At 44.8% G+C, this 27,822-nt stretch overlaps 1 protein-coding gene across 2 annotated transcripts in view; it reads right to left on the bottom strand.

Annotated features, from left to right (window-relative positions):
* Positions 1-26,628, bottom strand: part of Mark1 (microtubule affinity regulating kinase 1) — a 103,175-nt gene extending 76,547 nt beyond the window's left edge. For both annotated transcript variants that reach the window (XM_036202081.1, XM_036202082.1), the window contains exon 1: positions 26,213-26,628. In XM_036202081.1, the coding sequence (XP_036057974.1) occupies positions 26,213-26,263 (51 nt within the window). In that variant the 5' untranslated portion in view covers positions 26,264-26,628. The remainder of the gene's footprint in view (positions 1-26,212) is intronic.
* Between the last annotated feature and the right edge of the window lie 1,194 nt (positions 26,629-27,822).

Below are 27,822 nucleotides of genomic sequence, written 5' to 3'. Positions count from 1 at the left end.
TGTGTGTGTGCGTGTGTGTGTGTGTGTGTGTGTGTGTGCACGCGCACACACACACACACACACACGCATGCGCGCGCATATGCATGCATGAAGGCCGAGGTGTCAGATGCCCAGGTGCTGGAGTTACAGGTTGTTGTGAACCGCCCAGCATTGAGTTGGAATTGGTCTGTCTCTCTGTATCTCTGTCTCTCTGTCTCTGTCTCTCTGTCTCTCTCTCTCTCCCTCTCTCCTCACTATCTATCACTGGCTGTCTTGGAACTAAGTGGGTCAGGCTGGTCTTGAACTCACAGAGGCGTCTCTACTTCTGTCTTTCGAATGCTGGGCTTAAAGGTCTATGCTAGCACAGCCAGCCAGTATGCACCTGTAACCAGTGAACCATCCTGCAGCCCTCCCACAGGTTCTTAGGTAAGGAATGAATAACAGAATACTGGAAAGTCAGTACTATGACTGAGTTTTCCCAGCTCCTGTAACCGTTAACACTCACACAGCAAATAAACATAAAACACACTCTCAATTATTTGTATTAAATGAAAGCACAGAAAACAGAGAAAAAATTAAATCCATGGGCTATTTAAAAGCCATTTAATGCAATGGCTTCTGCTTCAATTCTTATCAAGTAACATTTCAATGAATAAGCATGCACACTTCAGCTTGGCAAGCATCTGGTTTTCCAATGCTCTCTAACAGAAGTGTTGATTTACAAGAAAATGCAACAAATGGAGAAAACATGTGCAGAGGAGGCACACTCTGGATATAAATAAAGTTACTAGTTTTTTGTTTTTGTTTTTGTTTTTTTTTTGTTTTGTTTTTTGTTTTTTTTTTTTGTTTTTTTTTTTTTGAGGAAAAATGGGGTAGGGGGCTAGCTCCAAATAAAATGTTTCTATAAAAAATGTTTTCATTGTTCACTTCCACTCACATTTACACAGTGGTTAAGAGAAGGGGCCTGAAGTTTTGGCCACCTGGTTTGAATTTTGGAACTTCAACAGTCCAGCATGTTCTTTGAGCTAGGGTACCACAGTGGGAACATGCACATTAAACATTACCAACTTCACTTGCAAGGCAGAGGCAGGGCTGCCGGAGTACAAGTGCAAGGCCAGCCTGTTTGACACAGCAAGTTCCAACAACACCAGGGTCAACTCTTGCATGTGCACAGATTTCAGAACTTACGCTAAACTGTCACCCAACTGCAAATGTCTTCTCTGACCATCATTTCTAAAAGCTTCCCCACCGGCTTCCATGCATATTTTGACTATCTCCTAACTTACCATTGCCTACTTCTCTGTGTGCTGCTGTATGCGCTTGCTTCTCTCAGACCTCCCCTGCAGGAAGAGGAGTACTATGTACTCCTGATGCCTAGGGACAACGTCCAGCATGTACAAATAGGAACCCAAATGTCGGCTGAGTACACAGGTAATAGAGTAAGGGGCAATTTTAAACATCTGATAGCTGTTGGACGTCATTATTTAGGCATCAGTATCCATGGCTTTTCTTTTATTTCTAATAGCTTCCTTCACTATCTTTGCAGGTCTTCTTTACGTCACCCACGTACTGCACTCATCTACTACTACTTGAAGGGATTCTTTGGCCTCAGTGTTAGCAGTTGCCACTGATATAGATGATTTCATTGAAAAGTCCATCACAGATATATCATTTTTCCTTTTTGAGACAGGATTTCATGTTGTCCATGCTAGCCTGACCTCCTATGGAGACCAGGCTGGCCTCAGACTCACAGCAATCTGTCTCAGCCTCTCAAGTGCTGGGATTCCAGGAGTGTGCTGCCCCACAGCTACTTGCTGAAGGATATGCTAGGAACCCCACTCTACTGATGTGGCAATGAGGCAGTCTCCACCAGCCAGGACTGTCTCATCTCAGTGTTTGTGTCTGGCCAAGCCACCTCTCCATACAGTGTGAGGAAGTTCTGATAGGTGCAGAATGTTACAGGGTTGGGAAGGAGGGTCTTGAGTGCTTATTGGAAATCTCGGTAATTACCCAGTTAATTGGGGACCTTTAAATTCCTTATTTAATTATGACTGAAGTTCTACCTTAGCTACTATTTTTTCTGGTAATAATAATAATATCCCACAGGCAAACCAGAAAACTATGGAAGTTCTCACAAAAGCAAGTCAAATGTATCCAATACAGTCCCAGTGCAGTGGAGGTTTACACAGATCCTCAGTACAACAGGGAAAACAGATATGTGTGCATATAAACACACACAAACACATGTATACACACATATACAATGTTAGTACAAGATGGCAGAATGCTCTATCTTAAAAGCATCATTCTTTATTTTGAGACCATGGCCTCCTATCAGTTGCTGTCAGGTAAGTTCATTGATAGTTCATGGTGAGTTTCCCCTACTTAGCAATACTTGAGAAACCATTAGCAGTGCTGCTATTCCATAGCCAAAAGGCTTTTGTTCTTAGTTTTTGAAAGTCATATCTGTCATGAGATTCTGAAATCTAGGACATACAGACATATATTGACATAGTGGTCACCTGGCCAAACTTCACATGCACAAGAGCTGTTCCATATTCACTAACAACTGACTCTTCATTTAATAAAGCCCAATTTCTTTAAACTACTGGACCAACCGTTATAAAGCAAACAATATTAATAAAATTTTCTGTGTGTTTGAAAAATGGCACAGGCCTTTCTCAGGAAGTACTTAAATCTTGTCATATTCGCTATTATGAAACTACCTTTCTGTGTTGGGATGTTTTTTAGCTTCACCTGTCATAGATAAACTGAGAGTATCCAGAACATGTATTTGATGTGTTTAACTCTTGCCCACAGGAGATTCAAAGCTGTCTTCAATCCCCAAGCCTCTAACCACAGTCTTCCCCATCTCACCAGCATTCACCCCATTATGGCCTCGCCTATGTACCTCCTTACCAAAGTTAGATGCACACAGAATCCTGTACCATCAAACCATTCCCTCCAGCCTTGCTTTGCGCTCTCTTGTCCATATCTGTTTGGCCACCCCTGCCATCCTGAAGCTCAGCCTTCCCATGACTGCTCTACTCAGATGCACATGGACTGTGTGCCTCTGCTTTGCTTTTAGATGGCAAATCCCAAGTGAGGCCTTACTCTCACCTGACAACCCGAACTTGGAATATACTTGCTTCACCCATCCCTAAAACTCCCATCCCATGCTCTCCCATGCTTCTCCAATGCCAGCTGATGCCTTTGCTCTACCCAGTTCACTAGCGATACAGAAGACACTAGAGAACCACTCAGGCACCAGTCTGCAGTGCAGCATCAGCACCCTACTTATAACTCCTGCAGTTGAACTCTGCTGTTACTGAAGTCTGGGCGTACGACCGCTGCTGCAGAAACGAAAGACTAAAGAAAAAGCCACCCACATCAGACAGACTGCTGGGTCTGTTGGCATTTTGAGGCGGTGATGTTGACAGGCCTAACGCCAGTGTAACAGTACAGATGGACTTGGTGGGAGTAGGTTGAATCAGACTGGGGAGTAACGACAGGAACTACTAGCAGCTACAAGAACATCTTTTAACCCACTGGATGTAGCCAGCTGAGGACTGGGAGCACAGGCGGAAGGGAGCAGGTGTCTGAGGAGAGCTGTCTCTAACACTAGATACAGAAGCATACCCTCCCACTTCCTGAACTAGGAAGTTCTTCTCCACACGTTCATGTAAGTGAATCCCTAGCTGCTAGTTGTTTGGGACAGTTGTGGAATCTTGAGGAGCTGAAGCCTCTCCAGAAGAAGAGGGTTACCAAAAGTGAGCCTGGGGCTTCCTGTCATTCTGTTTCCTGACAGTGGATACAGTGGGACCAGCCAGTCTCCTTCCCTGGCCAGCATTCCTTCCCTGCCTGTCACCATGTTTCCCTTGCCATGATGCACTGAATCCCTCTGCAACTGTATGCCGAAATGAACCCTTTCTCTCTTTAGGTTGCTTTTGCTAGGCTACTTTGTCACAGCAAGAAGAAAGCAACTAAGATAATGTTTCTGTGTGACGTCCTGTGAGGGTGTAGTTGATGATGCACTTGAGACCCAGTGGGTTCTGCAGCATAGGCTGTGCTAACAGAGCAGACACTGAAAAAATAACCCAGTGATTCTTAATATGCATAGAATATTAAGATCCATATAGACAGTCTGAATTTCTTTTGTTGGTTTTTAAAGTTTTATGTGTATGCCTGTACTCATGTCTGTGCATCACATATGTGCCTGCTTGGTGCCTACAAAGGCCAGAAGCAGGTGTCAGACCTCCCCAGGACTGATTACACATGGTTGCTATCAACCATGTGGGTGCTGGCAACAAACCTGGGTCTTCTGGAAGAGCAGGCAGTGCTGTTCCCTGCTGAGCCCTCTCCAGCCCTGGTCTGATATGTTTTTAAGAGGAGAAGGAGTAATACTATGTCTAGGTGCATTTCATTTGCCAAAATTATTTTGAATTTTGAATATTTGTATAATGTTACAGAGAATAAATCCCTATGTGATTTCTCTTGGGGGGCAGGTTGAGATAGGGTTATCTGTGTAACAGAGACTTGGCTGTCCTAGAACTTGCTTTGTTCCAGGATGGCCTCGAACTCACAGAGATACACCTGCCTTTGCCTCCCACCATGCCCAGTCCCTCTGTGCTTTCTAAACAATAAAGACCGAATGGTGTAACTTTCAGTACGAGTAGTTAGAGCACAGCCTCAGTCAAACAACTCTCAAACTTGAATTGCCTCAGAGTCCTTCAAATAAGGAGAGTCAAAGAAGGGTAACTGCTGCACACCCCAAAATGAACTGTCAGTGTTCTTCCTAGCTCTCCCCGGAGGGAAGTGTGACAATTGACTGGGGAAATCGTGCATAGGGACATGGTCTCCAAATGACAGCTCCTGGAGCACCTAAACTGCACTGCATTCTCCCAGCTGGATCAGAAGCTTCTGCAAGGCAGGTGCTCGGAGGGCTCCGAGCCAGGGCTGGGTCATTGTGAAACCAGCTGGCCCCCAAACCCAGCCTGTGGTTACTTCTCCAGATCTTGACTACATAGACTCAGAGCCTGCCTGACCATTCTCTAACTTATGAATTAAGGGTTATTACACTCAGAAAGTGCAGGCAGGAGTGATCGGAACAAGTGTAGCTTACTCAAACAGGAAAGCTAAAGAAATACTGCTCTCTGGGCAGGGTTGCAGATTAGTGTCACTGTAAAGAATTTAGAGTTGGAGATTTAGTTCAGTGGAAAAATAATTCTCTAGCAAGCTCAAGGTCCTGGGTTTAGTCCTCAGCCCTGGGGGTAGAAGACAGGGAGATGGAAGGATGGTAAATCCATCTCCATTCAGCCTCCTCTCTGGCCTGTGTAGAAGACGGGTGAATCCGAGATAATATGTTATCAAGACCTAAGCTGCTGTTAATTCCACTCACAGCTGCTTTTCTGCATGTGGTTTTCCTCCTGGATCAAATCAGCAAACCCTGGCGCTCTGCATGTAGCTGTTGACCTATGCTTGTGTTCTCCTCTGTGCTTGTAGGTAAAGCACACGAGAGAGAAGCTCCTGCTTCATTCAGTGCCCCCTCACCACTATTGCTCAGTTCCAGCCCTTACGTCACCACCATCTAGTTCAGGATTACTCAACCTCAACACTGCAGAAGCTTCAAAGCAGAACATCCTTAAAGGAAACTGCCCTGTGCTCTTTAGGATAGGAGTTTTACAGGACATCTGGCTACTACCCACTAGATGCCAGTAGTTCCCCACTCCTAGTTGTAATGACCAAAAATGTATCCAAACATTAGCAACTATTCCTTAGGAGGCAAGATTTCCTCCAACTGAGAACCACTGATTCCCTTTCCTAAGACATCACACTGGCCATCTGCCATGCCAGTATGCTGACTGGATCTGGTACACAGGACATAACAACTCTAGATACATTGGTAAAAAAACATGCCCAAGGGTGGAAGGGCACCCCACAGAAACGCAGGAGCCTGTCTCCAGTCCCTAGAGTCTGGAAGCTGGGCACATGTAGAAGCATTTCTGCACAGGATGAAGAAGGAAGCGCTGTATCTGAACTTGGGCTGTCTGCTCCAAGCAGGGATTATATGTGCTGTGTTAAGAGGATGCGCAATTACGCTGCAGGGAACCCAAAGCCCGCCAGTCCCGAAAGGGGCCAGAACAGCAGCACTCTGTGACAGGCCTGGGCTGTCATCAAGCTCTGGTCCTGATCTTGAAGGATGGATGGGGCTTCAAGAAAATGTTGGTAGCAGACAGAAGGCCTCTGTGAGCTGGAAGCACAGACTTGCAGGCTTTGGAACAAAGGGCCACTCTCTTTGGTTCTCGTTGGCAAATAAGCAGAAGTGTGAGCTACAACCTTCCCAAATGCAACCCCGAATGCCACAATTCAGAATGTTTCAATCCTAAAAGGTCAATATTCCTAAAGTCTAAACTCTCAAAATGTCAAAATCCTGAAATGTAATTCTGGAAAAGAGGGGTTTTTTTTTTTTGTTTTTTTGTTTTTTGTTTTTTTTCATTTATTTACAATGAAAGGTGACCTATCTGAGAAGCATTTTTAAAAGACTACACCAGGCTGGGGAGAGAGCTCAGTGCATAAGGTGTTAGCAGTCAAGTACTGGAGCCATAAGAGAAAGCCAAGAGTGACTATGTGCACCTGTAATCCCAGTACCAGGAAGTGGAGACAGGCAGATCCCAAGGGCTTGCTGGCCAGCCAGTCTAACTCACTGGTGAGCGCCAGTTTCAATGAGAAACTGTCTCAAAAGATTAGGTGGGGAACGATAGAGGAGGATTGCAACTTCAACCTCTGACCTCCACATGCATAGTCATGCAAGGGCATGGAAACGTGTGAGTGCATGAATGTGTGCATAAACACACACAGCATTCATAGACCACTCTGCACAATCAAAAGGCAATATTAGCATATGTATTTTGAGTGCATAAATACTCTAGTATAGTAGTGACAGTTACATGAGCAGAACAGTTGTGAGTAGATGAATCTTATTCATAAAACAGTATATAAGCATACCATACCACTGGTAATTGTGTGGATGAGTTTTATAACTAGATCTATTTGAAACACTGACTGTGACAAACAGACTGTCTTTTGATGAGAACCAATAAAACCTGCAATGGGCCCAAGGCATCTAGATCTCAAGATATTTCTCTGTCACAAAAGCACTTGTACAAAAAGGACACCTTTCATGTGCTGAGGAAGTTTCCATGCTTTTAGTACACACAATGCTCGCACACCAAGTCAACATTATAAAAATGTACTTTCAAGATGTTAAATTTGCAAAACAAAAATATTAGAAAAAAGGCCAATTAGAATTCTACAAACAACTTCACAGGGTTTACACGTCCAGCACTGGAAATGGCGTACGATGAAATATACACCACTGCACACTGTAAAAACACCATGCCAACAGCTTAGGATAGTGGGGCAAGATCATCCACGAGAAAGTCAAAGCCAAAGAAACCCTGACACACAGAGTGTGTGACAGCTGACTGCACACTGCGGAGACAGCAGCCAAGCGACAGCTGATGCTAACCGTCATTCACTGTACCCTACGTTCTACGTTTGATGGACAGCAGCTCTGTCGAGGAGCCCGGCCTTCCTACACAGCACAGCTCTTCTGAAACAGTTCTGTTGTTCTATAGATGATAGCCTCAGCACTGCCAAGGAAACATCCTTCCTTCTACATCACACTTGTAGCTTAAATATTGGAAAATGTGTCCCATGTGGACTCAGTTGGGTACAGATGACAAATTTAATGGAAACAATACTGGTAACCAAACAGTACTGCTGTGTGTATTCTTATCCTACCTGCCTGAAATCATTTTCTAATCAGTAAAAAATTGTTAGCCTTTTCAAAGTATATGTAGCTTTAATTCATTTAATTCATTCAGAGCTCTTACAGACATATAAACTGAGCCAGGTTCATTCTGCCCATAACACTGCACCTTTCTTGTGTATACCAAAATCACACACACACACACACACACACACACACACACACACACACACTAAAAAACTCTTCCCTAGAATTTTTATTTCTACTCATTTTATTGATAGGACTCCCCAATAGGAAATGCAGTTTTGGGGGTTTTAGTTTTTAGAATTTCAACACTCAGCATTTCAGTCTTTGAGGACCATACTTTGGGGGTTTTAGACTGTAGAAATGTCATTATCTCAATGATGGCAATCTGGAATGTGACAGTTCCTGGTTGCTACTAGAGAACAGTAGAGACTGATCAGCTTACCACAGACCACCCAGGCACTATTCATTGTAGGCTTCCCATTGAGCCCCTGGGCTCATCTGATTATCCAGACAAAGCTGGGCATCTACAGCAAAGTTTCATGTCAAATGGACATGGTATGTATTAGGGCTTGAGCAGGTTCTGAAGGCACAAGATGCCCTGACCTCCTGCTATTTTGTATTGTTCCTTATTAGGTCAAAATTCACACCTACAGCTCCATAGGGAAGTTCTCTATGAGCAAATGATAACATAGTAAGAAATTTAAGCCTTGTTTATAGCTGGTTTCCGGCACTATATTAATACCTCCCCCCCAAAACACAGACAGGTGGGGCACTGCAGTCACACACTAAGGAGGAACCATGGAGGCAAAATTACCCAGTAAGCCTTACAGAATGTGAAGTACAACTCCACAGGGATTCAAAGGCTGGTACTAATGGCTTTGTTGAACAACCTCAGACTTAGAAGTAAAATGATTTTAAATTGATGAAGAGCAAGTAAATGAATAAATGTCCACGAATGAGCACAGCATGTGGACATAACTCTCTTCAAAAGTAATTCACACCCAGTATATCAGACACCCTCTTTCCCCAGCCAGCCATTCTTAATCAATGGTTCATAAAGCAGCCCAGTTAACAGAGATGAAGATTGTGTGGGCCTAGCAACACAGACTAACATTCACCAAAGCCGATCTGTCGACTGCAAAGAATACCGGGCTCCCCATTCAGCACCACACATGGGATGGGGCTGGAGATATAGTGTTAGTGAGTTACCTGTTGGCACTCTAATCATTATTGGGCTGCGACAGACTTTTATCTATTCTCACCATTCTTACAGAATAGACATTTTCTGTAGATAAGGACTTGTCTTCTCTTCCCACAGCATTATTACAAATCCTCCGCTGGAAGACATAGTGTGAAGTAAGTTTTCACTACTACAGCACTGCTGTTAAGCATGAAATGTGTTTTGCAGCACACGAAGGATGAAAATGAGCTCATGTTTGGAGAAATCACCAGTCTCACCACATTCCCCAATCTGTAACTCTGATGCAGCTGGCTTGATAGAATACTGGAATGGCCTCATGAAGATTCTGCTACAACGCCAGCTTGGTGACAAAACCTTGCAGAGCTGCAATCACATCTCCAGGATGCAAAATGTACTCCAAATCTGTAACTGAAATAGGATGCCATGTGTCCTGTAGCCAGTATCCACAGACAAGAACTAAGGCATAGCATCAGGGGCCACTCCTGTAATGATTACCCTCACAGATCACTACAGCTTTGGGTTGTTATGGCTGGGACAAGGAGGAATGCTTCTATCGGGTGTCATAGTAATGGCCCGTTGACTTACAACTGAGATTTCTCTGCAAGGGGAATTAACAGGCCCAGAAGGTTACTGCACTAGCTGGAGTGACTGTTCCTGACTGTCAAGGGGAAACTGCTATGTGGAAGGCTTACTGTAAGGTGGAGAACATCTGACATGAAGGAGCTCCTCCAGGGCCCTCTTCCTGCTCTCAAGTCCCGAGCTAAGTGAATGGAAAATGATAACAAGCCAAAACAAGCCTGACTTCTGATGGTGCAAACCCCTGAGGATTGAGTTTGCTCACTTTCCCAGCATGCAGCTATAACCAGTTGTCTATCTGCTGAGGCCAAAGGAAATACAGTCTTAGGAGAAGGTCTGCAAATGTATCTATGACCACATGACTGACACAGAAACAAGGACCCTAAGACTTAAGAGTATCTCTTCCTTGTTTTTCTATGAATGTATCTGGATATTATTAGCTAATTCTTTTCTTTCTTTTTTAAATTCTCCTTCCCATTTCCCTATCATCCAAAATAAAGTGTTCACATTAGCACAAAAAGGACAGTGATTGAAGAGTAAACTGAACATCACCCAAAGATGGATGAAGAATTTATCTTCTTTTGAGGGAAGAATTAGAATGTCTTTTGTTATTTAGGATTGCAGCATCATGGCAGGTAAAAGAAGAATCTTGCTGTTATCTTTATTTGCAAGTTAAAACCAGTTTAAAGCAATGTAGAGACATTCCATACTTTCAAAGAATGGCCAAATTACAAGGGATAGGCTGCTGTCGTTTCTAGCGTGTTGAATGAGCAAAGCTAGAACTCTGTTTCCTAGAATTCCCTCTTCCCTGAGTCTGGGGTTAGAATTGGCCACAGGAGAAACTTGCACAAGATTTGGAAGGCAGAAATGAAAACAGTGGCATTTGTATGTGCTAAAGGTCAGTACAGAGGCAGACACAGCTGATGTACAGGCTTGCCATACAGGCACAGAGCAAATGGCCAGGTCGCACAGTGCCCAGCAGTATTAGTATTGTATCAGTGTTAGGATACAAAAAGCATTGGGCAGACCTGTGCTCCACTGTGCCCCTGCAGATCCCATTTGTACTTATTCTCCCTCATATGGTTTATTTCTCCTTTCTGACCCACGGCCCTGTGGACATTAGCCATCTAATTCCTGACTGGGAAGCAGCAACTATATCTAGAATGTTTAACTACCTTCCACAGCAATGGATGTACAATCCCATAGTGAAAACCTTACTCTATATTACTCATAAGACACTCCCACTTCCCTAAATTATGAATTCTAATGCATTAATATATGTTAAACTCCCATGTGTTTACTTTGAGAAGATAGCTGAATATGGGAGATATATAACTCTGTGTGTGTGTGTGTGTGTGTGTGTGTGTGTGTGTGTGTGTGTGTGTGTGTGTTTTGTTTTTGAGACAGTCTTTCTACATAGCCCTGGCTGTCCTGGAACTCACTATGTTGACCAGGTGGGATTTTATTTCTAATTTAAGTCACTAGGATGCTATTATATAAGCTTGACTAAGATGAAATGAATCTTTCCTAGTGAAAAAAATTCTTTAGGCATTATTTTTAGAAAATAGAGGAGAAATATCTTGCCTTAAGAAGCAAGACACATACAAAATACAAATAAACAGTTTCTTAAAACAGCCCCAAGCCTTGCTCACCAAGCTATTACCAATAATTCCTAAGGGGTAAAAATGTAAACATGATGATTCAGAGAGCATAGCAAGAGAGAAAGATCAGACTCTAGTACACACGTGACACTATCCAAATCAGCTTCAATCTGTAGGTTCCCTGTCTTTCTTTACATCAGGGTCCGGTGAAATGAATGAAGTCTCAGGAGGGATTCTATAAGCATGTTTGAAGCAGTAATCAATTTAACTACATTTGCACAGCCCCAAGAACATGATCTATATGAAGAACACGGAAAGAACAGCAAGGGTGGAGAGAACACAGATCTGGAGCAGAGGGAAAGTATTCTCATCAGCAACTGTGAATTTCTTCACCTTGGTTCTGGTTCTTTGGTTCCTGTATTGAGTATTTACTACTTCAAAGTATGTTACATGGGCCTAATGAACCACATCCAGGCAGATGTGTCTTGTCCTCAGAGAAGTCACACACCTTTATAGATGGATCCGATGGTAATAAACAGAGGTGTTTGCTCTATAGAGTGTGTACTCCTAAACATCAAAAAACACCACAGGCCTACCCATTCTCACCCAAGACAGCCTTGCCACTTGACAACTCTCTCCCTCTGTAGAGAGCCGGAATTCTCTGCTCCACCCACCTGCAGACAGCTCAACTTCCACTTTGGCTCTCTTATATTCAAATGGAAGCATCAGTAAACCAGAAAGTTACAGTTCACATTATATAGATGGTATAAAAAGTAATATAAACTCAAGATGCAAAACATGAAATTAAAAACAACAACAAATGAAGATTGTATATAATCAAGTAACCCAGAGAGAAGAACAGTGAAATGCTAACACGTCACATTTTCCAGCCTTCATCTCAGTGGAGGAGCTGTAATGCAGTCGGCAGCAGCTAGCAGCTTACAGTTTCTGTAAGGTGCCAAGCACTGTCCAAAGAGCAGTGTATGTGCTCAGTCACAGTTTACAACACCCCAAGAGGCAGGCTCTCCCGTTCCCTGTAAGCCTGTGGCATAAAAAAACGGCTTCACCACGTTACAGCTCACAAAAGGCAGAACTGGGATCCAAACCCGGGTTTGGCCTTTTACAGACCAAGCAACTCCAGCAAGCCGTTGACTCTGGTCCTTCTCACACACCAGCCTACAGGCAGACAGACACCAGGGACCACAGAGAGTAGCTAAGGTGAGTTTTCATTTTTAAGGCTCTCCTCTCCCAGCTCCTCCCCTACTCACCAAACCGCTCCTCTGGGAGGCCTTCACTCACCACAACCTGCCAGGAGTAGTGGAGTTTATACAACTGAGTCTCCAGAGGATAAATGAACACATCTGCCTAAATTAATTCTAAAAATATGGTGTCAAATTCCTTTGCAAACTTCCTAGTGCTTTTATTCCCACAAGCAACAAAGTGTTACAGTAGATTCACATCAGAAACTGTAAGGTGTTTTTTCTTTAAATTATTACATTTGATTAACATATGGCAGTCAAACTTTATTCTATGACTTTTAATTCAGTTACACTAAGTAAATCTAACAAATCCAGTAATTATTCTCTAAGTTACTAGTTACATCAACTTAAATATGAACATCATGTTTTTAATGACCTGGAATTTTAGTTGGTGACTTGAACTACGTACATGAACACAGCAAGAGAGGTCTCTACCCAGCATGCCTTGGGAGTTCACAACGATGCCCAGAGTTTGAAGAGTAAGGACTGTGTCTAGGACTGTGGAGACGGCGCAGCAGGGAGAGGCTCCTGCTGCCAAGCCTGACACCTGAGTGTAACCTTGCCAGGACCCAAATGGTGGAAAGAACCAACTCCCACAAACTGTTCTCTGACTCCCATGTATGTGCTAGAACACATGTAGTGCTGCAATACCTCCCTTGTATTCAAATTTTTTAAAAAAATTATCGACCCAACACTACCTCAGATTTTTAAATCCTTTGTTATTTCCAGGAAATGACTATCTATTAATTGCATGCATTTCCTAAGCATTTCCAGCACAGCTATGCTGTACACAGCACACATGCATGTGTGAAGAGAAAAGGGTATTCTCTTGGTGTACCTTGGCTGTCAGCAAGGGCAGTTCTGCAAACTGTGATCTCCACTGCTTGACTGACGTGGCAATCCGAGGTCTTGATCTCAAAGAGTACAGCATTATAAGAAGAAGAGACTTACAAAACTATAGTTCAGTTTGAAATCCTGCCACAGATTACATCCACAGCAGAATCAGCAAGGCAAGTAAGACTGGGTTCTGGAGAGAGTGACCTCCTCCTTGACAGGTTTTTCTCCCATCTTGATTTTAGGGAAGAGAAGCCATGCTCAACAGGCACCTGAGGGGTTGAGGGACGAAGGTGACTAAGAGGAGACCTCAAAGGAGATGATGCACTAATCCAGCAGACATCGAGCACAGTGTGTCACTAGTGTCCCAGTGAGACCCTTGGCCAAGACTGGCCAACACAGAGAGGGCAGACACAGGAGGCCTGGCTAAGGCGGCTTGGAGAAGCCCACCTATAGTGGTCAAGGCTCTGTCACAGACACTGGCACTTCCCCAAGCCTGCTTCCTAGTATGTCAAAATTCCTAGTATGTCAAGGGTGTCTGTAAACATGATGGTAAAAGCTCTCCATGGACCATGACAAAGTAGCCTGCTGTACTGAAGTCTGCGGTGTTCATAAAGCACAGAGGTTCCAAGTCTGCAAGTCTACTCAAGCTAGCCTTCGATTTAACCTCTCCCAGGGTTGTGGTGGCCCCTGGATTAGTTCTTGCTAAGGTATATGAGGCCCCCACTATTCTCCACCCAGCCCCCTCCTTCCCTCCAGTGTGACTTCCACAGAGCAGCTTGGCACGAGAGTCCTCATCATCTCCAACATCCTTTGTTTTCTGCTCTCCTCAGTCAGATGACAGGGCCCTGTAACTTTCTCTGCACTTGTTTGCCTCTGGGTCCCGCCCCCTCTGGGCTCTGAGTCTCTCCAGAGCAGGGTTCCGGTTTCAATGCTTTTGTCTCCCAATGGCTTTCACTTATGATGAGGAGAACAGAAAAGGAAAGAAAAGAAAACCTCTTTGAGGCAGTGAAAGCTGCTCCTCTGACCCCAGGAAGAAGGCAGCCATGCCAGCCCTGCCACCATACCCTTTACCAGCAGGTCATGAAGATTCTGGACAGTGCCTAGCTTGTTTACTCCTTAAACTAAATTGATAAGATGGCTGGAGCAGCATCAGCCTTGAACCGAGGCACTGTGTAGCCTCTCGTACTATTCAGGGTGTTTCTGGTCTTTAGTTTCCTGTCATGTCAGTCTCTAAGGGCTCAGCACTTCACACTGGGAGAAGGGAGGGAACCACGGGGATTCTTCCTTAACCCTTGCTTCCACCTCGCAGCTCCAGGTGCCTCGTCCACCTCCCACTTACCTCAGAAACACAGTCGCTGCTATTTTCTACCGCTGCCACTGCTCATGAAAACACAGTGTCATAAGAAGGCGCTGTGTAATCACCATCGTCACACACATCAGTAGACACCCACAGCAGGAGGTTTGGGGAAAAGCATTCCTTAATCTAAAAAACTCTTGAGAACACCTGATGGTGTTGAGAGAGATTAGGGAACGTGAGTTAGAAAATCTGCCCCTTATAAGTTCATTATATTGCTAATAAATGAAAGTAGACTTTGGCTCATTAAATCATTAATAGAAGAATATAGAAAATACTAATTAAGAAATATACAGAAGCAACATTTGTGTGAAGCCCCACTTTAATTAGGAAGAAAGCGTTTTGACCACAGGTAAGTCTAGAGCAAGGCTAAACTCTGAGATCAGTCACAGCCTCACCTCTAAATTAGAGCTCCAGGATCACTGTCTAGAGAAACTATCAAAGACTTAGGAAATACTTCACAGGTTATGCACACTGGAAAACAGAACAATCGAAGAAGAGTGGAAAATTCGGAAGGTCTGATCTCTAATAGTGCGAGCTTTGCTGTGGTTAGCAGACAACAGTGATAGTACCCAATGAAAATGCTTCTCGGTGTGAAATCTAGGCTTAGTAACATGATACAGAAAACCGAAGGACAGAAAGCTGTAAGCACACTTTACGGTAATACCTGATTTCAATGAGAAAGCACCTTGTAGACGTGGGTTTAATTACATTGATTTCATTATGCTATTCAGATTTCAATCCATCTGTGAATTTGTGAAAATGTCTACTGAAGTTCTGCTAGCAAACCTCTCTCCTCCTTGATGACGGGTGGCAATTTCTGAAAGCCAGTCATTTAATAACTACAACAAATGGTGTCCAAAAATCAATTATGATTTTGGAAATGACATACCACCCCCTCCAAGGTTCCAGGAATATCGAGGATGAGGAAACAGAAAGACTTTAAGAACCAGGAGATGTGGAGAAGGACTGTGAAATACCATGTTCTAGACACAGCCACCATAATCACTGCACCTGGGGTCACCTGTGCTGGGCCTACACAAGGCTGGCCCTGTCAACCGTCAGTTACAGGCAGAGGATGGGCTCGCTAGGCCCTCCCCTTCTCTGCTGAACTAGTGGCAGATTCTGGAAGAGGGGGAAGTCACTGTCTTCAGTTGTGTATCCACCGCAGAGCCCAGAAGCTCTGGTGTATAGCTCTAAACCCAGGCAGGGTTCATACGCAGTCCTACTTAAGACTCAGTGAGTCGCCACAGAAAGACATGAGTGTGGGAAAGTGTTCTGTAGGGAGAAGATGAGTTGACAGGGGTGGGAGGGAGACTAGAGAGAGCAGGAAGAGAGAGTAATTAGAATGCATTATATACATGTAGGAGAGTGTCAAAGAGCAAATTTAATTAATCTAAAAACTCTGAAGTGAAAGACTTGAAAACAAAAATTGCAGACCTTTTTAAGTCTGCGGGTAGAAGAGTCTCTCACAAATGACAGTTTCAGGTTCATAAAATTACACAAGGCTTCCTTCGGGGGAGGGGGGCAGGAAACACGCACTTTTAAGGCACTGTGAAATTGGAAGAGAAAGATCCAAAGGCAGAACAGAGAACAAACAAACATTTCAAAAAGAAAGACAGGCAGACAGACCAGCAGAAAATGACCACAAAAGACAGAATTGCCCTGGGGTCCAATTCTAAGCCTTGGACCCACCGCAAAGTTAAGAGCGGAAGCCACGGCTCCCTGACTCCCTGACTGGACAAGTGTCCCAGGTCAACAGGATCTCACCGGAGCAGAAACCTCCCTCTCCCTCTCGGCCTGCCCCCTACGTAGGAAGTCATTCTCTAATGCCAAGTTTCACACAGATAAAATTAGGTAAACAGAAATTTGCTATCAAAAGAGAAGAAAAAAGCACCAACAAACCAGAAACAAAAACACCACATGATAGATATTCATGGGAACAAACAGTGAATGAAACCTCCAGAAGCATCAGACGGCAGATCCAGAGACAGAATGCAAATGTCCACACAGTAAATGCTAAAGCGACGAAATCACCAAGAAGCAAGGACGAAGAGGCCACATCAAAGTCGGAGGACTGCAAGGATAGCCTAGACCTTCAGAAATGACAACTAGAACAATGAAATTCAGAGTGGGCAGACTGGGATGTGGGTCAATGCTCCAACTAGACTAGGGGCTGCTGCTGGGCTGGGCTGAGATGCTGACAGCGGTACACTATAAATGTCACTGTGGAAACCAATGAAATACACAGGAAGAGAGCAACAGAAAGCAAGACAGACAGATAAGCCTGACAGAACATTTAAAACAGCATCAGGACCAAACACTTCAATAAAAGACAAAGCTCCAACTAGATGTTGTCAATGAGCCCTGCTTTACATTTAAGGACACCTGCAGGCTGAAAGTCAAAGGATAGAAAAAGATACTCCATTTAAGCAGTAACCGAAAGACAGCAGGGGTGGCCATATTTATATCAGATAAGATAGAATCTTAAAAATTACCATAAAAGACAAAGAAGGACAGCACATAACGACAGAACAATAAAATAAAGACGATACAACAATTACAAAAATATATGTGCTCAACATCAGAAGATCTAGATGTATGAAACAAACACTGACAGCAACACAAAAGTATCGGCTTTCAATACTCCACATGCAGTAACGGATACAACATCCAGACAGAAGGTCAATAAAGAAATGAGGACCTGAACAACATCACAGACCAAATGTCACATCAAAAGCATCCCATGCTGATATGGTGGGACACATCTATAATCCTAACACTTGGGAGGCTAAGGCTGGAGGCTTGCAACTTTTGAGAGCATCCTGGGCTACATTAGGTGAGACACTGTTTCAAAAAACGAACAAGGAGAAAGAAAAAAAAAAAAAAAAAAAAAGGAAAACATTCCATATACCCAATAGCAGCACAATATACACTCTTCTCAAGTACATACACAACAGTTTCCATGATAGGTTACATTACACACACACACACACACACACACACACACACACACACAGGCACACACACAAATAAATAAAATAAAAAATAAAGCACAAATTTAAGATTGATATGATACCATGTATTTTTCCAACTCTAAAAAAAAAAAGACAGAACTAGAAATTGACAAATTTGTTGAAATTAAATATATTCCTCTGAAGAACTCTAATAAACCTACAAATATTCTATTATGAAGATACAGAAAACCTAAGCAGATCTATAACTAGTAAAAAGAGTGAATCTACGATCAGAAACTTTCTACTAAAGAAAGGCCAGGAGCGGCTTGGGGATTTAGCTCAGTGGTAGAGCGCTTGCCTAGCAAGCACAAGGCCCTGGGTTCGATCCTCAGCTCAAAAAAAAAAAAAAAAAGAAAGGCCAGGAGCAAATGGCTTCATTGATGACGTCGGCAAACATTTAAAGAACTGACACTCATCCTTCCAAGCTCTCCCCAAAACTGAACAGGAGAAAATGCCAACTAACTCATTTATGAATCCAGTGTTACACTGACACCAAAGACAAAGACAGTATTCTAAGAAAAGGAAGCTGCAGGCCAACATGCCCAGTGACTATAAACAGGCACAACATTCCCAAAACAAGTAATGAAAAACGAGTATATCCAAGTCAATAGCATGTTACAAGGATCATATACTAGAGTTCACATCTGAAATACAAAATTGGCTCAATGTACAAAATCAGTGTGATATACAACTTATCAACACAAGAAAAATTAAAATTCTATAATAATTTCCACAGATACAGATTTTATATGTAAGCGTTTACATAGACAAGACCCACTGCGACACTCAGCAAATGGGATGAAGGGACTACCTCAGAGTGATGAAGACCACGCGTAGGAAAAGCCGCAGCTCACCTAACAGTTAGTGGACAAAACAAGCACAAGTTGTCTTCTAGGACCAGAAACAATGGCAAATGACCATCCTCACCACTTCATTCAGCATAGTTCTGGAATTCTTAGCCCAAACAATTCAACAGGGAAAAGACAAGGTATTCAAATTAGGAAAGAAGGAGGGGAAAAAAAAATTCAGAAAACAAGCCAATTTTTAAAATACAAGAAAGAGTAAAATATTTTGGAATAAACTTAACCAAAGAAGTAAAATATTGCTGAAAGAAATTAAAGACAAAAAAAAAAAATGGAAAGATAGCTCGTGTTCATAGATTGGAAAAATTAATACTGTCAAAATGTCCATACTACCGCTGGGTGGTGGTGGCGGCGGCGGTGGCGGCGGCGGTGGCGGCAGCGGCACACGCCTCTAATCCCAGCACTCTGGGAGGCAGAGAAAGGCGGATCTCTGTGAGTTCAAGGCCAGCCAGGTCTACAAAGCAACTTCCAGGACAGGCTCCAAAACTACACAGAAAACCTTGTCTGGGGGGGGGGGGAGCAATAAACAAAACAAAAATGCCCATACCACCTAAACCAATCTATAGGCCCACTGTAATCTCTATCAAAGTTCAACCTCATGTTTTTGTAAAAACAGTAAAACATCTGTGGTAATTTGAATGTAATTGGCCCCCATAATCTCATAGGGAGTGGCACTATTAGGAGGTGTGGCCTTATTGGAGTAGGTATGGTCTTGTTGGAGGAAGTACGTCACTGTGGAGGGGGGCTTTGAGGTCTCATATATGCTCAAACCACACCCAGTGAGACAGACAACTTCCTGTTGCCTGTGACTCAAGATATAAGGACTCTCAGCTCCAGCTCCAGCACATCTGACTAAATGTTACCATTCACACCATGACGACAATGGACTACACCTCTGAAAATGTAAACCACCTCAATGAAATGTTCTTCTTTTATAAGAGTTGCAGTGGTCACGGTGTCTCTTCCCAGCAATAGAAACCCTGACTAAGACACTATCCTAGGATTCATAAAGAACCACAAAGGACTCTGAATATCCTAAACAATCAACAACAAAAGAATGAAACTGGACCTCACCTTACAACATTAAAACCAGGCTCAAGACAGAGTCAAGACTTAACTGTAACACTTGAGCTATAGAACTCCTGGAAGAAAATGTCGGAGAAAAGCTTCATGATGTGAATCTTGGCAGTGATTTACTGAATGTGGCCGCAGCCCAGGCTGTCACAGTGAAGGTGGAGGAGGACAACCGGAGCAGAGACCACGGGGAAAACCCAGGGAGGAGGGCCTCCAGAACGGGAGGAAATAGCCGCAAGCCATGCATCTCATGTGGAGCTACTATCCAAATCGTATCAGGAGTTCCTTACACTTCAATAGCAAATAGGCAAATATCCTGATTTTAGAATACGCACAGGACCTGAATAGACATTTTCCCAAAGAGTATTAACAAATGGCCAACAGGTAAAAAAAAAAACAAAAAACAGGCTCAATGGTGCTAGTCATGAAACACACCAGGATCACGGCAAAGCACCACTTGTTAGGGTGGCTATTATCAAGCAGGGTTTTGTTTTGTCTATGGTTCTGAGAACTGAACCCAGGGCCCTGCACATGCTAATCAAGTGCACTGAGCTACATCTCTACCCAGGATTGTTATCATCAAAACTGAAATCACAAGAGTTGCCAGAATTCTGAGCTGAAGTAGAGAACCAGAACTTGTACACTGTTGTTAAAGATGTCAACTACTGGAATATCTATAAAAACAATGTGGAAGCTCCTCTGCAAATTAGGAATATAACAACATGTAACCAGTCAACTCCACTTCTTAGTATTTATGCAGAAGAAATGAAATCAGGATCTCCAAGAGATGTTTTCATTCCAATGTTTCTTGAAACACTTACCCTAGAAGTAGAAACAAATTCATATACATCAACAGATGACTGGATAAATAAAATACACTATATACTCACAACAGAATATTATTCATTCATAAAAAGAAAGACATTTTGCTATATACTGAAACACCGATGAACCTTATGGACACTATGGAAAATGAAATACACCAATCACGAAAAGATGAATACTATGTGACTTCATTTTATGAGTAAAGTAATTAAAATCACCAAAGCAATGTTGGTATTTGCCAAGGGCCTGTGGAAAGAAAAAGAGAGTCACTGTCCAGTAGGTGCAAAATTTCAGTCCTGCAACATAAAATTACTAGATACTTGGCTAACATACTGTTTACAGGTAACAATACTATATTGCATACCCAAAGACTCACAAAAGTAGATCCTGTGAAAGGTGTTTTTAAACACAATTAGTAAAAACATCAACAGACGGGTTGGGAGACATTTAAATACAACTGAAAGCAGACATAGCTACACACTGCACAGAGTAACTGCACTACAGACTACAGTGCAGATGGTACTACAGGGAAGCAGTGAGGTGGGGAAGGCATGAATCAGGGTGAAGACACAGGAGGACAGAATGAAAGCAGCAGAGCTAGTATATCAGCAACACCAGAGACAGCAGACCCAAGCCAAGACACCAAGAAACCATGGCAGACATATTTCTAAACTGAGGAAGTCAGGAATCTACAGAAGGCAGAGCCTAACTACACAGTTCATCATTTAGAAAAACAATGAACTAGTAAGAAAAAGGAAGATGTTTACGTGTCTGGGGAGCCAGTCTAAGTATAAAAAGGAAGACACGAGGGGTGCCAGAAAAAAACATAATAGTTGAGAGGCACCAGAAGCTATGAAGACACGAATGCACAGATACAAAAAGCAAACAGGATGAAAATAAACCTACATCTAAAGACACTACAATAAAACTACAACAACAGCAACAACAACAACAAAAGAGAGAACCTTAAAGAGACACACCAACAGACATGGCAACATGGAAGGGAAAGACCTCGCAGGCCCTAACCCTAAACAAAGGACGGAGACAACGAAAGATAACCTTCCCCAGGGAAAAGTCCCCCAACTGATATTCAACACCAAGAGGCTGGCCCTGAAGTCACATACATACAAATTACACAAAATGGACTGAGCATGTTGTATTTGTATATTTGGGCACACATACGCGCGCGCGCGCGCGCGCACACACACACACACACACACACACACACACACACACACACACACGAAACACAGAAGGCTAATGACACACCTAGGGGGCGGTAGTAGTGCTTGCCACCAGCATGACAATCTAATCCTTGCACTTCACACAGTGGAAGAAGAGAATGGATTCCTCAGTTATCCTCTGACCTCCACTCTCATGCTATGATACCTGCCTACAAATACACACACAAAACTAGAAGATTGAATAATAGCATCAAGATGGAGAAATGACAAAGTTCAAGGTCTGGACGCCCACTCTGGAGATCATGAGCCTGGACTTCATACATCTTACTGTGGTAGCTACGAAAGAGAGGGAGGGTGGCTGCAGTGATCTCAGCAGTCCTGCCCAACACTGGAGCCAAGCCACAAAGGGTTTGGGAGTGTATGCTAAGGGGGAAGGGCAGGGCACTGCAGGAGACGAAGCAGTAAGGACCAGAAGTGGTTAAGAAAAGCATATCCTGTTCTTCTTCCCATGTGGGACATTTGTACTCTTGTTAAATCTCTAAGCCAAAAGCAAACAAACCACCTCTCAGAAGCAATAGCCAGAGGAGAGCAACAGTTTAAGAGGTCAGAAATCTAGTATGACCTTGGGCAGGTCACTTGACTCTCTGGAGCCTTGGGCTGTGTACTGTAATGTCTACCCTCCGTTTTGATGATAAACGAACTGATTCCAAAGGGATGTGACAGCACTGATCTCTCACACACATTAGTCACTGAGCCAGGCAAGGACAACAGAGAGAAGACAACCAGGCGGCAAGGGAGCTGCGCAAGGGGACGCATGCAGGAGTTCTGAGCAGAGTCACCAGTAGTGAATGTGTGTGCAATCCACTTGTCTTTCCATCTCTACATAATGATGGCCACTGGTCATCTACATAATGATGGCTGCTGGCCACATTAGCTACTGCAACAGCTTGTTACAGTTGCTACGTGAATTTCCAGTCTATCAAAAGATACACCAGTAAAAGGATTAGTCACTGACTTTTGTCACGCTGATCTCTAGTAAGGAACACAGCACTGTTATCAACACTGACAGTCGGCCAGGGCACCAACAGGAGGTCATCAGAGGCTTTCCAATACACTTACAAAACTGTTTCATTGAAGAGAGAAAGATCTTTATTAATGTATTCTAAAATAGTTCCTAAATCCATACTGGAATTATCCAAATATGACCTGACAGCAAAGAAAGAAGGTAAGTTTTTCAAACATGTTTCTATTTTCCTAGACTTACTCTTTACAACCTAAAATCAAACACAGTTTGCAGAGATTCCATGCTTTGTAACGTCTTTTCTGCTTCACTACAAAGTGTTTACTGCCTTAAAAGCTAATCACTGTTTCCTGTCGTATTTAGCCTACCACAAGGCACACACAACCCATCATCTAAGAAGACTGTACACTGAATGTCCTCAAGAACAATTCTTTCTCTGCTGTACACAGTCGGAGGTTAGACAGCCGGGCCACACAGTCCCTCTTGAAATTTTAAATCTTGAACATGCATCCATGATATGGGAAAAGATTAGATATTGTATATTCCCAAGGACACAAAATATGGCATAAGTAGCCGGGTGGTGGTGGTACACTCCTTTAATCCCAGCAGTCGGGAGGTAGAGGCAGGTGGATCTCTGTGAGTTTGAGGCCAGCCTGGTCTACAGAGTGAGTTCCAGGACAGGCTCCAAGGCTACAGAGAGAAACTCTGTATCCAAAAAAAAAAAAAAGGCATATGCATGCCGTATATGTTTAAGAAATGTTTGTTACCTACAATATAATGTTAATTTTTTAAAATTACTGTATTTGTTTAAGAGTAATAGTGTCTTGGCTGCTGTCTTTAATATTCAAAAACCTAAAAGGCTTTAATAAGTCATACAAGTAAACATTTTATAGATATTTTAAAAAATATGTCATGTATGGATCTACTTAAAATATGTATGAGTACAAACAAATGCTTATAGATATTTTAAAAAATATGTCATGTATGGATCTACTTAAAAATATGTATGAGTACAAACAAATGCCTATTTTGGCCACCATGCTGGCTGGCATTAATACATGAACTGATAAGCAAGTTTGTTACTCTATTCCACTGATGGGAGGTAGGGAACATGGATAGTGCCACTTACGACCTCAGTGGTCATTTAACAGCCTCTTTGATAAACACCTGGAACACTTATAAGCCAGTGCAGCCCTAGCTACACACAGTCTTCTACTGCACACTATGGGGGGCTGCGTTTCTCTCTTCTGTCAACTCTTAGTGGGGAGAGGCCTTGTCTTCAGCCCTTCTGAATCCCCTTCCAGTTCAAAACCAGAGTTAAGTGCATACTCATTGATTAATTAGCAGCCATAGCAGAGCAGATATTTTCCACAGCAATCGGGAGATAACTGGGATGTAGACAGAGTAAGCTACATGGGGAGGCGGTTATGTACCAGAGGAGAAACAAGACTACTCCGAGTCTCCGAAAGAACATGTGCAGAAACAAAGCAGATGAGTTTACCCAGCACAGCCATGCTCAGGAGGCACAACCAAACTCCTAATGCCATCACTGCTTAGCTCTGGAGTGCCCTTGTTCTTTTGTTCTTCCGTGGGAAGCCCTGTGTAGTGCAATTCCTTGCTGCCTGGTTCTATGATGCCATCTCATGTCTGCATAAAGACGCCTAGCCTACAAGCCTAAAAAGAGGTGTAGGAGTCAAAAACCCAAGACAAAAATCGAACAATGTGCTTTCTCCCCTCGCAGGTTAGCACGCACAGAGTTCTGTTCACAAAAGCAAAGGTCATCATCTGTTCGACTTGTCATTCTCACTCTTGAATGACAGGATTTTTTTAATTAATTCTTTGGCTTTAAAAAAGAAAATCTATTCTACCAAATTTGTTACCCTTTTCTTCAACCTCCTTTAGCCCCCCAATAAAAATTATACATCAATTCCATTTCTAAAACAACAGTTATAATGCAAATTAAGCTATAATGTAGGACGGAGACAGCCTTGGTGTCTTGATCACTGTAAATGTATAACACAAGAGAGGACAAAGCGTACACACGTCTTCCTAGTTCTTCTAACAATGGTCTTGGTAGAATTCACTCTCCCTTCAAATAATTAGATTGCATTTCTGTGATCCCAGACTCTCGATTAAACACCGTGTCTCTGTCTCACTCAACACTTCAAGAAGTGAGCTTGCCTGTCTCTCCTCCCTATCTTTTGTCTAGAACACCCCAGCACTTCAGGATGATTACTTTCCCACCCCCGTGAAGTCACTGGTACATTAAGCACTGGAGCACTGATGAGGTAAACAGACAAGCAGACAGCTCTGGTCTGCCAACCAAACCCTGGAACCCCCCTCTGCCGCCCCCCCCCCCCAGTGCCTTAAAACTTGTTGGGCAATCAGACCAGACCCTCTGGAGCCTCGGGGCCCCTGTACAGGTCATGAGGATTTTAAAACAACAGTGACAGAGAGCCACCTTTCCTGCAGAGGAACTTGCACACACACACGAATACAGACAATCGGACTTTTCAGAAGGTGAAAATACAATCGGCCTTGTTCTCTTAGTTTTTAAGAGTTCAAATACCAAGAACATCTTAATCTTGATTTTTTAAAAATTAAAAACAGCAACAAACTCTTGAGTGCAATTAGAGCAGACACAGGGAAATCCTCCTCCCTTCAAAGAAATGCACCTGGTGACACTCCCGCGCAGGAGAGGTACTTAAAAACCTGTCCCTGAGTCACTAACGCTGGATTGAGGAAAAGAAGGCAGTTGGCTTCCTGGGGGGCTTTTAAACCATTTTCTCTCTCACCCTGGGGCTACAGAAGCTGTAAGTGAAATTCTTCTACTCATCACTCCTGAGAGGAGTATCAGTGATATAAACACACACACACACACACACACACACACACACACACACACACACACCCCTCTACTTCATTGCCTTCTTTATTCCCTAAGGTGCCCATGCCCCCCCACAACGTGAACCTGATTTTACAAAAAGCAAAGTCATGAGGCAGTGCGGGGTGCGGTGTGTGTGTGTGTGTGTGTGTGTGTGTGTGTGTTTGCTAAGGACTCAAAGATCCCCCTGGTTTGTGTGTGTGTGTGTGTGTGTGTGTGTGTGTGTGTGTGTGATGGGGCAGTGCGGGGTGTGTGTGTGTGTGTGTGTGTGATGGGGCAGTGCGGGGTGTGTGTGTGTGTGTGTGTGTGTGTGTGTGTGTGTGTGTCATGGGGCAGTGCGGGGTGTGTGTGTGTGTGTGTGTGTGTGTGTGTTTGCTAAGGACTCAAAGATCCCCCCGGTGTGTGTGTGTGTGTGTGTGTGTGTGTGTGTAAAAGCAAAGGGCTGAAAGATCCCAGGACAGCCCCGGTGGGTGTTAAGAGGTTCGGCCGGCTCGCCGGCTGTCGCCAAGCATCCATTCACTGGGGTGTGTGTGGGGGGAGCCCACAATGCTGGGGTCGTCACGAAGCCACCCTGGGTGCTCACCCTCTGCCCTCCATCATCTTCCCCATCCCCTCAGGCAGGCCCTCGTCGGAGCGGAGGGCGGCCCCGGCCTCCCGGTGTGGGGATGGGGAAGGACGGGGTAGGGGTCAGGCCGGGCTCGCCCAGGTGGCCGCGCTGGAGGCTCGGGGGGGGACTCACGTTCTCTGTGTCCCGCTCGTTCACCGTGGGCAATGGCGTCCGCGCCGACATCTTGCGCGGGCGGCTGGGGTCGAGCCGGGGGTCGGGGGGGTCCGGCGGGTCGCGGGCCGCGGAAGGGCTTCGGCGAGGGCGGGCGGGCCGGCGGGCGAGCGGGCGCGCGCGGGCGGGCGAGCAGGCCGCACTGGGGAGCGCGCGGCTCCCGCAGGCCGCCGCGGGGCGGGAAGGCGGGCGAGGACGCGGGGGGCCGGGCTGCGGGGGGCGGAACGCCGGTCGGTCGGGCGCGACGGGCCGCGCGGGCTGACTGGAGGGCGGGCGCCCCGGGAGCTGCCTCAGTGCGGCGCCGGGCGAGCGCGGCCCTGACAGCGCCGCCCGCGCGCCGCCTCAGGTGAGCGCCGCCGCCGCCGCCGCCGCCGTCGTCGTCGCCGCTGCTGCTGCCGCTGCGGCTGCCGCATCCGCGCCGGGCCCCGCGGCCCCGAGCCCGCGCGCCGCTCCGCGCCGTCCCCGCCGCGCTCAACCGGAGCCGCGGCCCGAGCCGGTGCGCGCGGAGCGGCGGGCGCGGCACGCAGCGCCCCGAGGCTCTTGGCGGCCGCCGCCGGGTGGGCGGGCGCCAGCCGAGGGGCCTCTCCATTCATTCCCTCATTAGGGATGCGGGGCCGCCTCCGCCCTCCCGCCCGCTCGCCCGCCCGCCCGCCCTCTCGGCCGGATTTCAGGAGGGACTCGCCCCACCCGCGGATCTAGCTGTCCCCCTCGGAACCTCCCCGGTGTCTTGCGATGTGATTTTGATTCTTGGGTGGCTTTTAAAACTGGGGACAGCGGTGTGTTGAGGCGCATACATCGCAATCCCCTCCTTTTTTTTTTTTTTTTTTTTTAATGCATTTTATTTGTATCACTGGAGGGAGCGTTGGGTACCACCCTTCAGGTCTCCGCTCCTTCAACCCCTAGCGTTGCACCAGCCTTCTTTCAGGCCCCTTCTGCCCCGAGGTGGTGTTCAGGGGCAGGACTGGACACAAGGCACAAAAAGCCTCCTATAAGGAGCTGGCCCGAAAAGCGCGTGGAAGAGGGCTCCCCGCACCCCACAGCATCCCTGGAGTGGGGGAGACTTGGGAATCACGATGTCTACACTGGCTGATCGTCACTTCCTGGGATACAAGGAAGTGTCACTCTGGCCGGTTTATTCAGGGAGAGTAGAAGGCTGTCTCTGATTGTGGACTGGCACTCTCCTTCCAGATGGCTTTCTTGCCCTTCCATCCACCTGCCTCTCTTTAGGTTCTGTGCACACCGTGCGTGTTGTACTTTGTCCCCAGGCAATATACTCCTGTTTTTATTCTGAGGTTTTGCATACTTGGCCTCTAGTGTAAAAATCTTGCCATCTTCCTACTCCTTTTCTTTCCAATTTTATTCCCCCAATTCCTTCGTGGATGGGCAGGCAGGTAAAAGGAAGGACAAGATTGATGGATTTTGTTGAACAGCTCTCTTCAACCTCGAATGGGAATCTTGGGATGATGGGAAATTCTTCCTCTTTCTTGAATGCATCCATTTGAAGGAAGAATTCCTGCACCAGATGGTTTTTATCCTGACTCATTAAAAGTTCTTTCTGAAAACTTAACACT

The sequence above is a fragment of the Onychomys torridus genome, chromosome 11 (assembly GCF_903995425.1).
Source record: "Onychomys torridus chromosome 11, mOncTor1.1, whole genome shotgun sequence".
NCBI classification, from domain to species: domain Eukaryota; kingdom Metazoa; phylum Chordata; class Mammalia; order Rodentia; family Cricetidae; genus Onychomys; species Onychomys torridus.
Note: the sequence above shows the minus strand (reverse complement) of the source record. Positions and strands in the feature narration are given on the sequence as shown.